This window comes from Dermacentor albipictus, chromosome 10 (genome assembly GCF_038994185.2).
Source record: "Dermacentor albipictus isolate Rhodes 1998 colony chromosome 10, USDA_Dalb.pri_finalv2, whole genome shotgun sequence".
Taxonomy (NCBI): Eukaryota; Metazoa; Arthropoda; class Arachnida; order Ixodida; family Ixodidae; genus Dermacentor; species Dermacentor albipictus.
The window spans coordinates 33393470-33403469 of NC_091830.1; the positions used below are offsets into that span (position 1 = coordinate 33393470).

Below are 10000 nucleotides of genomic sequence, written 5' to 3' on the forward strand. Positions count from 1 at the left end.
ATGCCCTCTCCCCTCACGCAACACTTCGGGCGCCATCGCGACAGCAGGTGCACCCTCTCACCCGCTCTACTCCTTCGAGGCGCGCACGTGACGTGACGTCCCAGCCAATGGGAATTTAAGCGCCGTTTCGCTGCTACAGACGACAGACGCCGGCTTTCTCGCTCTATGGGCCATTCGATGCTTTCCCATCAAAATGGCGCGAAAGGCAGCACGCAGATTTAAAAAACAAATTCTGGTGTTTTACCTGCCAAAACCAAGATATGATTATGAGGCACGTCGTAGTGGGGGGGGGGGGGGGCGGACTCCGGAAATATGGACCACCTGGGGTTCTTCAACGTACATCGGCACGCAGACCAAGACGACGAAACAAATGGAACGCCCGCGCTTTGTCAAGCGAGGATTTCCCCAGTGCATGTTGCAGTTGCGATTATCGCTCGTGTTGTCTCGTCTCGCTTGCCCTCCTGTATTTCGAGCTTCTCATCCTTGACAGCGGTTTCTAAGGTTGCAACAGCTTCCGCGTGTCTGTCGCACAATTAGGCGATAATTAAACTTGTAGTAAAACGTAATGTACTTTCTTTAGGGATAAATATCTAGGACTGGTTTCCCGACATACGGAATTCATGGCATTGCCATTCAGAATGTTCAAAAGTGGCCCTCGATCCCGAGTTGTCAAAGAGCGTGCTTATTTTCTCAAGGAGTTTAAGTAGGCGCACCAACCCTGTAATCATGTGTACAAATGTGTTGCGTGGTTCTAGCAGCCAACCGCCATAATTAGGCCTAAAGGAGAAAAAAACACACCACAAACGAAAGAGCGTGCACGGGAAAGCCCGGACAGCCGGACAAGGGAAGCACCTACGCCACCGTCCCACCACAAAAGGCTGTCGAGGGGTCCGGGCACGCCCCTTTGTTTCGGTCTCGGCGAGCGTGAAGCCATCGAAGCCATACGGCTCCCAAAACGACAATAAACCCCGCAGCGACCCGCGGCGATGGGGAGGGGAGCAACCGAAACTATATATACGGCATACATCGGTCCCCCGAGCACGCAAAATCATACGCCGACGCCAAACCCCGGCTCACCCCACATGCGGGCCACTATATTAAAGGTATGGCCGTGCACCCACAAACGCAAATCAGCACAAAAGGCCAGCAGGGACGTGACGCAAGAGGGCGCGAAATATACACGGGAGCACTACTACTTAGGGAGCTCGCCTCCCGAAACGCACGCTCCTCTCTCCCCGGCTCGAAAGTGACGTCACGCGTCATCCTCGTAGCCACGTCGAACGGTGTCGGGTGTCCCTCGTGCGATATGTGTGCTTATATACATACACTACAACGTATTCGTGGCTGGCAAGAAGACGTAAATAAAAGGAACGGGGATCTCTCGTAATTGGCACTCTGCTTATACACGGCGTGTCACTGGGCGCAATGGGACACCAACGTCGAAGCACATCGCTTTTTTTCGTTGTTGTTGTTTATGGCTTACTTCGCGCTGTTCACGTTGCATGGAACGTGCCTAAATACTCGTATTGTTCACCGGCTGAGCCCTACCTGTACAAAAAGCGAGTGATGCGCCCCTAAAGCAGCAAGCACTGTACTGCAACCCAAATTAACTTCGAGCACCCCGGTTGACATGCACACATGACGTGTACATGTAATGGCGTGCCCTGCACATGTCCCGAGTAAAGTACGTTATTAATCATTATTATGAACACTGTATATATGCCGAATAGTCACTTTTTCCTTTTTTATCGCACTCGCCTTAATGGCCGCGTTGTTAGAATAACAGCCGTCGCGTATGCGACCAGCAGAATTTTCCTGGTCCTTTCTTTCTTTCTTCCAACACCCACAAATAGTGGCCGCCTCTTCGCCACTCAAACTCCAGGTTACACCTACGCCGTACGTGCGGTCGGGGCTTTAAACATTACACAATTTGGCCTGTTGCACTTCATTGTATCACTCCTTCAGGTAGTGAAGAAGCGCTCGAACTGCTTTCTGAGCTAATGAACTGTGAAGCCAGGCCCCAAAGATCTTTGTTTCTGTAAATGGCTTGTCGTCCAGTCTATTCAAGGCACACTGGAGAGTCTGACGTTGGTTATCAAAGCGAGAACAGTGGCACAGAAGATGAGTGATGGTCTCTTCACACTTGCACTTAGCGCACAGTGGTGAGTGCCCGACTATAGACATCCTGCACATAACTTCGTGCATGTGAAAGTGCGGCATAGACTCGTGTTTTCTCTCTCTCTTTCACATCCCGTACCCCTCCCCACGTACAGGGTAGCAAACTGGACTCAGTCTCGTTAACCTCCCTGCCTTTCCTTCTTCCCTTCTCTCTCATGGTACCACTCGTAGGGCGTCCACCATTTGCTAGGCGATCAATAATGCCGTCTCTTAAACCTTCCGCTTGGAGCATAGCGAGCCCGCACAATCTTATCTTGAGCATTATTCGAACTTTCAACGAACAACCGATCGCGCAATGCAGTCAAAAACCCTCGAAACCAGCGACTGAAGACGCACAAGGTCGGGGAGCGGGCATGCGTTCACGAGTCGCGACAATCCGCGACTATAGTGTACGCGACGACCTCTTTAGCGAGGAACCACAAATATTCCGAGACCGCAGGGAGCGGTGTCGCCGGCGGTTGACTGTCGTCGGTCCGTTGGCGAAATCTCGAGCAGCAAGAAGGAGGAGGCCTGCATACTGGAACGCCCGACGCACGTTGACACACACACACACACACACACACACACACACACACACACACACACACACACACACACACACACACACACACACACACACACACACACATTCAATCGCACAAGCATACCACCGCCCAGCGATCCAGCTCCTGCGATCACGCTACTGAAGTGCGTCCCACATAAGGGAAGTTGAGCGAGGGAAAGAATTCCCGATTTGCTCGCTCGGAACGCGACCGGGTGCCGAAGACTTACGTATACATGCACACCGGAACATACGCGCCCGGATGTTTCTGTTTCCCTCTTTAGGGAGCGGGGCCGCGGGAAAACGGGAGAGGGTGAGCTCCGCAGTCACGTCGACTCGCGTTCCACGATTTTGTTTCTGGGAGAATGGAAGAGATTGGGGACGGAGGAGGTGGGGACGGAGGAGGTGTGCGGGAAAAAAGGAAGGGGGGCCGTCTATACGCGCGTTTCGGCCTTACGTAGGTGTGCGTGCGTAGTGCGCGTGTACATATATATATATATACACATATATATTGTATCCGGAGACGTTCTCGTTGCGTAGTATCGATTCGGTCGTTGGGAACTCGCCGCCGGTCTGGTCGGCCAATCCCAGGCCCGCCCGCCTCTCCGGTTCGATTGAGGTGTGCGGCTCCGATTGGCCGCCGATTCCCGACCGACTCTCCAATCGGGAGACCGCGAGGGAGGAGCTCTCAGGAATGCGTTAGGTAAATTTGTCTTGTTTCACTTTTTTGTTTCATTTTTATTTGTTGCCGGACACGTCTCTTGTTCTTGCTTCAACGCCGCCTTGTGCTAGCATTGTTTGAGTTGGGAAACGATGTTCCAATGCGTTATGTTACTGCTGGCTCTGATATCAATTTTTTATTTATTTGTTGCCTTGCTTATGGTTTCAGTCGACACACGCTGTTTTGTACCAGGCATTCTCAAGCCATACCAGCCAAGCGTAAACTCGCGTTGAGAAGGCGTTTGTTGGGCCTGACCATTCCACCTGTCGCATTGAGGAAAGGTAAGCGATTCTTTCGTGGAAAGTGGCGAGAGAGTGTAAATACTGAACTAAACAATGAACATCATCCGTCCACATTCACGAGTAATACGAGTTGCCTGATCGTAGTAGTCGATGCTTGCAACCGTGCTATCCTTAATAGCCTCGTCAACAATATTCCGAGACCATACGGGCGTTTTGCCTCAACATTTTTATCAGCGTGAGTACAGCTATTCAAGATAGTGCACTCACAGTGCACTCAGAGTTGACGCCTGACTCGTTTCCAGCATTTATAAATTGGCTTTTAGTGTATTTGTTTCTTTCTTTTCTAGTTCTGGACCAGGCCGCAGATTACACGATAGGCGCTACTGATATTTCGCTTACAGCTCTAAGAGAGAGAGAGAGACGCAATCACTAACTTGATACTTCAGTGCATTCAGTGTCCGCCACTGCTGTGTTTCACGCTTGTATCGGTGTGCGTTTGCCGTTCGCTTCAACGCCTAGGTATTCTTCAGGCGGTCGGCTTTGCCGCTCTACATGGGGAGGCCTCCTTCCTTCCTCTTCTTGTTTCCCTCACCCCTGCCTTGTGCAGTGCTGCTGAGGTGTCCTTACACAGAGAGACAGTTAAGGCGCTGCACTTTTCCCTTCAGTTAAATGTCACATACTAATTCAACGTCTACACGCCAGGCGTTTACGCGTCCTAGGAGTCGCGAGACGGCAAAAGTGCGAAGCCCCCATCTTTGTCCGCCGTACTACATGAACGGGCATTCTGGACCGGGTTCGAAAGTATATGCAACAAACGTAGTGGTGAAGCACGAGCTACTCACCGTACATCTTGCCTTCGTCCGAGAGGATGATCTTGCGCCTTCCGCATGGCGGATAAATTGCGAGCGCCTCCTGGAAGCTCTGTTCTATGTCGGGGCTCCAGACGCCCTCGGCGTCCGAGTTGGAGACGTCGTTGGCCCCGCGGCCCCCGCCGGACGACGGGCCATCCTTGGAGTTAGAGTCGTCCGATCCGGCGTCCGACAGGGGCGCCTGGGGCGGAGGGGCGCCCCCGCCCGTCAGGCCGGGCCCGGAGTTCCAGGGGGACGAAATCTTGAACACAGATATGGGCGCCACACTGCGGCAGAGAGGAGAAACACGAAGGGTGAGTGACGACACGCCTACCTTGCCTGTAAGTAGCACACAAGATGACTCTCTTTTACCAGAATGTCTGACACGGGAAGCGTGAACTTCGTTTCCGAGACCTCTCATCTTTCATCCTCGCCACACCTGTATATTGGTGGATGGATATTAAGAGCGTCCCCTTGGAAACGGGGTTGTACGTGGCATGTGCCACTGAGCTACTCACTCTTGCCATTCTACTGCGTTTCTGTTCAGGCCGTGGGACCCACAGTTTGTGCCAACAAACCCTTGATCCCGAAAGAAACCCGTTGTTTCAAGATATATTCTTTATGTTCCCTATTTTCGCGCCCCGATTCTCCAATCGTCCTTTACTATAACATATATACCCCCGCTACACGTGCATAGTCACTACCGAGTCATGTATTTAAGAGGCAAAATCTTGCAGAAAGTGGTAAGTTCGCAAAAAGCCACAACGCCGGAAGGACGAAATTTGGGCAAATACACGTACTAACCGCCATTCCCATGCTGACTGATAGGCTGAGCCACCGCCACACTTGCAGTTGCTGCACACACAAGCGCTAGCTCCCTCGTCCTCCGTCTCCATTGCGCTACTGATGCACGACCCACGTGGATCGCGGATCAACGACAGCTTCCGAAATCAGCGTCATTGTCGAAAAGGGGGCAACATTATAAGGGCCCTTAAACTACTTTTTTGCGACATTTTTTTTTCTACGCATTTGAAATGAGCACGAGGCATCGCGCACGGCACACTATCACCTTCATCGTCCGTGAACATGTGGTGACAGGGCATGGCAGCGCTACTCGACACGTGGTCTGTGCTGACGTCACTGTGCTGACGTCACTGAGCTAGAAGTCGTGGGACGGGTGCGCCAGCGTGGCGAGGGTCGGTTGCCCGTTCTGAGAAGGGGGGAGAAGTGAGCCTCGCCCATTGTGCACCGCTGATCCCTTCGGGAAGCTTCCATTTGGGCGGCGTCGCGCGGAAAGCGATTAGTGGCGGACAATGGGGGAGCCGGGTCTGCGGGCGGGCTTGAGCGTGTGCCACATTCCTCACGTTTTGTTCTACAGAGAGTTTACGTCCTGTTCAAGTGATTGAGGAATAGTCCACTGCATTACTTTTCTTGGATACGGGATGCAATGCAGCCTTTTCGCGGCGCTAAATAACCAGCGACCACGTGTAGAGTTGTCTGTAATCTACGACCGTGACTGTGCTTCAGGCGCATATTCTTGGCGGAGAGGGTGCAGAAAAAAAAACAACTGCGCCAACCAGTCCTGCTACTGCCACGGCGACATCCTCACCTTCTCCTCTCGTATTACCTTTTCTACAACTCTCCCTCTCAGTTGGCGTTGAACCATGCTCCCTCAAGAGTTTCAGAAGGTAGCCTCAACCTTTTCTTCCTCACAACAAAGCACTTATATGTATTTTTTCTGCGTCTTTTGAAACAGACGATGTGGTGCAGAGGTACAGTACAGGCGAATGGTACAGATAGCGTGCCATCTATGAATACTGGCGCTTACATAGTGAAGGCGTGGCATACCAAAGCCCCTGTTAACATCGTTAAAACTAACTGCACATGTTTGTGTTGCCGGGAGATAAATTTAGAATTCTCCTCGAAAAAACAAAACAAAATATTTTTTTTTCCGGTCAATAATAACGTAGTTGTATGAGAAGAGTGGAGCGTATTGCAGCGAATGGAGGCGCACTGAAACACCCGCACGTTCGCTTTCTAACAGGCGCGGTGTGCGCAAGATGGAAACACCACACTGCGTTCATCCATAAATTAACATAGCCATTTCATGATTATAGGAAAGCAGTACGCATCTGTCGCGCGAGATGCACTGCATGCGAACTGCCCTGACGTACCTGTCACACGAGAACTTCGGGCGTGCTGGCAAAATATGCAGGGCCGAATTGGTACGTGTCACCCTGGCGCCCGCTTGACTTCGATCCCGCTTTAATCGCGCTTTAGTCGTGCGCAAAAAGACCGATGCTAATCGACTTGAATGGGCGCAGACGCTGTCGGTGTGATAGAAGTGTTGGTCTCGGAGAGCAGCTATTACGAAGTAGCTACTACTAGGCCCCGGCCACAATTCCTATTTGTTCTGCTTCTGAAGTATTACGGCAGATTACCCGCCGTGGTTGCTCAGTGGCTATGGTGTTGGGCTGCTGAGCACGAGGTCGCGGGATCGAATCCCGGCCACGGCGGCCGCATTTCGATGGGGGCGAAATGCGAAAACACCCGTGTACTTAGATTTAGGTGCACGTTAAAGAACCCCAGGTGGTCGAAATTTCCGGAGTCCTCCACTACGGCGTGCCTCATAATCAGAAAGTGGTTTTGGAACGTAAAATCCCAAATATTATTATTATTATTACGGCAGATTGGCCATGCGCACCAGCCTTCTTTTGCAAGATGCTGTAACCAGCGCAAGAGGGGACACGAAACACAAGAAAGGCGACAAGGACATGCGCGTTCTTGTGTTCTGTGTCCCCTCTTCCGCTGGTTACATCACGAATGGAATACCAACTAGCCCGCTCTAACACTTGCATAGCAGATAAAAAAAAAGGTAACTGGGTAGAGCAATATTTAGCCCCTTTTCGAAAAGTACTTGGCCAAAAAAATGAACTCGTGACTTGCAAGTTACTTTCCAATTACTGGCAAGTCGCATATTTCTGTAGAGAACGAAAATCAAATCCAACACCACAACAACGTTAATTTTCAAAATTTGAATGGCACAGCTTGGTCCCGTTTATCAGGGACAAACCTCCACTACGGCGTACCACCTAATCCACTGTCCATTTTCGGGACGATAATCCGAACAATTGATTTTATTGCGATATCAATTATATGGCCATTCCAGGCGCATTTCTGCCGCCAGCGTCTCCGTGAGGTTACGTATAAAGTCCGAAAGCGGTAAAATTGTCGCCGCGTGCTGTATGTGCGAGTGAAAGCGTGCGAGGGTGGGCCCGCGATCGCGGCTAAGGGCACATTCACACCGGCGACTTGAGGAGGTCGCGCGACCATTTGCGACTCGCAATCAAAAAGCGACCGAAGGCGACTGATGTTCACACCGGCAAGCCCGGCTGAGCGCGACCCGCAAGTCGCAATCCCGGAGATTATCGTTCTCAGCGAGAACTCTCGGAATCTACGCGGAATTTGAATGCGACGCCGGAGGAGGCCGGATGAAGACACACGAAAGATCACTTCCGGTGCGCCGCTGAATGGTTTATCAGTTTTGCGACCACGGTCGCGCGACTGAAAAATCGCGCAGAGAGCGACTCGCCCAAAATGGTCGCTTTTCGAGAAAGGCGACCGTTTGCGACCATTTGCGACTGGTCGCAAAGCGACCAACTTGGTCGCGCGACCTCCTCAAGTCGCCGGTGTGAATGTGCCCTAAATCTCGATCACGCGCGGGAGGGACGCGACGAGAAAGCGCGCCGTCTTCCGTCGCACACAAGACTCCGGAGGGAGGGTAGGACGGGGGGGCGCGTTCTACTCCGGGCGGCCTGGGGCCGCTGCATCGTGAAAGCCATCTGTGACGGGGACAGAGTCCGCCGTTCTAACTAAGCCGCGTATTCGCGGCTTAGTTCGCCTCGATGCGAGACGCGGCACGAAGGTCGACTCGCTCGCTGCTGCTGCGGTGCTTCCTCACTCCAGCGTTTTGACCGCGAGTTTCCGCGGTCATCGAGTGAGATGGGTTCGTGTTTGTTTGTGCACGCGTGACATCATGCTTGTTAATTTAGTTAGTATGCCTATGTTTACAGGTTGATACGGCCGATAAAACTACTATCATTTTTTCGTACAGCTAGCTGTCCGCCGATTTGCAACCGCAACCGCCTTTCGGACGAAACATCGACTTTCTTATTAGACCCGCAATGCAGCGGCCCTGCCAGGAAATCCTTGGTTGCTCGGACGGCTACATCTTCGACATCCCTTAGTGCAAAACAAACATTGCGTCACACCGCGCAGAGCGACTGCCAAGCGTGTGACTGCGTGTGCTACCTGTGGGGGCGCGCCGGTAACGGCGACGAACCAGATCGCACTCGGAGATTGGGGCGCTCAAGGCGCCGTAGGCGGCGGGCAGGAAGAGAGTCCCACTGGTCAACCGAACGGAGGCCTCCCCTCCCTTCCCAGTTCTCGACGCGGCAGCAAGCGGCGACGTCACGGGAAATAAAATAACGAAACAATGACGAGGCGACGGCGATGAGTCACGCGAGAAGCACAAACTGGTTTTGTTTCTTTCCCCCGCGCTGCCGCTCGTCGTCGTTGCGCGTTCGAGAAGCCCGACGGTTGCCGCTGCGGCGGCCGTCCGCCAAGCGGCGCTGCCGTCCTCCGGCATAGTTGCGTGCAGTGGGGCGGGAAAGCCTTGTTTTTTTACTTGCCGCGTAATCTAATCGCAGTATAGCGTTGTTGCCAGAGGCACCCGCCTCAGTTAACCCCTTCCACTGATAAGGTTGCACGCGACGTTCCGTTTCCCAGCTCAGGCGGTCGTCGTTGCTTGCTTCGCTCGCGTCCTCCGAACACCTCCTAGACGGTGTTGGTCCTCCTCACCGTTCGAAATAAATTTTGGACTGCATGTCGCGCTTCGGGTCTGCTTTGATGGCCGCGGTGCTGACGCTCATAAGTCCGGCCGCAATGCGCTGGATATTGTCACGTGGTATAACATTGACACGTGTCAATATTATTACTACCCATTTGCGCAGACGCATCAAGGGTACGCATGTCCGCTGCCATAATGTCTTGGTTTTCGCCTACTGTGGAACGGACTCCCTGACGCGTGAACGCCGAAAAAGATACGTCGGGAATAAGTCCCATGTAGTTAGCGCTTTAGGTAACAGATGTCTTCCTTTTCGGACTACTCAACATCTTGCGGAAGTGAGTATACTGGCTATACTATGGCGCCTTTGCGGCTGTTGGGTTTGCATTGTGTTCGAAATCCAAAAGCCCTCTTGTATCGCGCACTGACCTCTGCACTCTTGTATCGCACAGTGGTCAAAATTAACTTACAGTCTCCACACTGCGGCGGCGTTCCTCACAATCTGGTCGTGGTTTCGGCGCGCAAAACCCCAAGAGTTTAATAATCAATCTAAGAGTCGTGCGGCACACCAGAAAGGCAGGCAGCGGAGTTTCAACAGAAAGCCCACAAAGCAAATTACGCGGC

At 52.5% G+C, this 10000-nt stretch overlaps 1 protein-coding gene and 1 long non-coding RNA gene across 2 annotated transcripts in view; both read right to left on the minus strand.

The window, feature by feature from the left end:
* LOC139050676 (transcriptional enhancer factor TEF-1-like) overlaps positions 1-4659 on the minus strand; it is a 57177-nt gene extending 52518 nt beyond the window's left edge. The window contains exon 1 of the mRNA XM_070527277.1: positions 4525-4659. Within this exon, the coding sequence (XP_070383378.1) occupies positions 4525-4531 (7 nt within the window). The 5' untranslated portion in view covers positions 4532-4659. The remainder of the gene's footprint in view (positions 1-4524) is intronic.
* Positions 4660-4678: 19 nt separating this feature from the next.
* The window catches only part of LOC139050677 (uncharacterized), a 197773-nt gene continuing 192451 nt past the window's right edge, over positions 4679-10000 (minus strand). Inside the window, exon 4 of the long non-coding RNA XR_011509008.1 lies at positions 4679-4817. This is a non-coding gene — a long non-coding RNA (uncharacterized lncRNA). The remainder of the gene's footprint in view (positions 4818-10000) is intronic.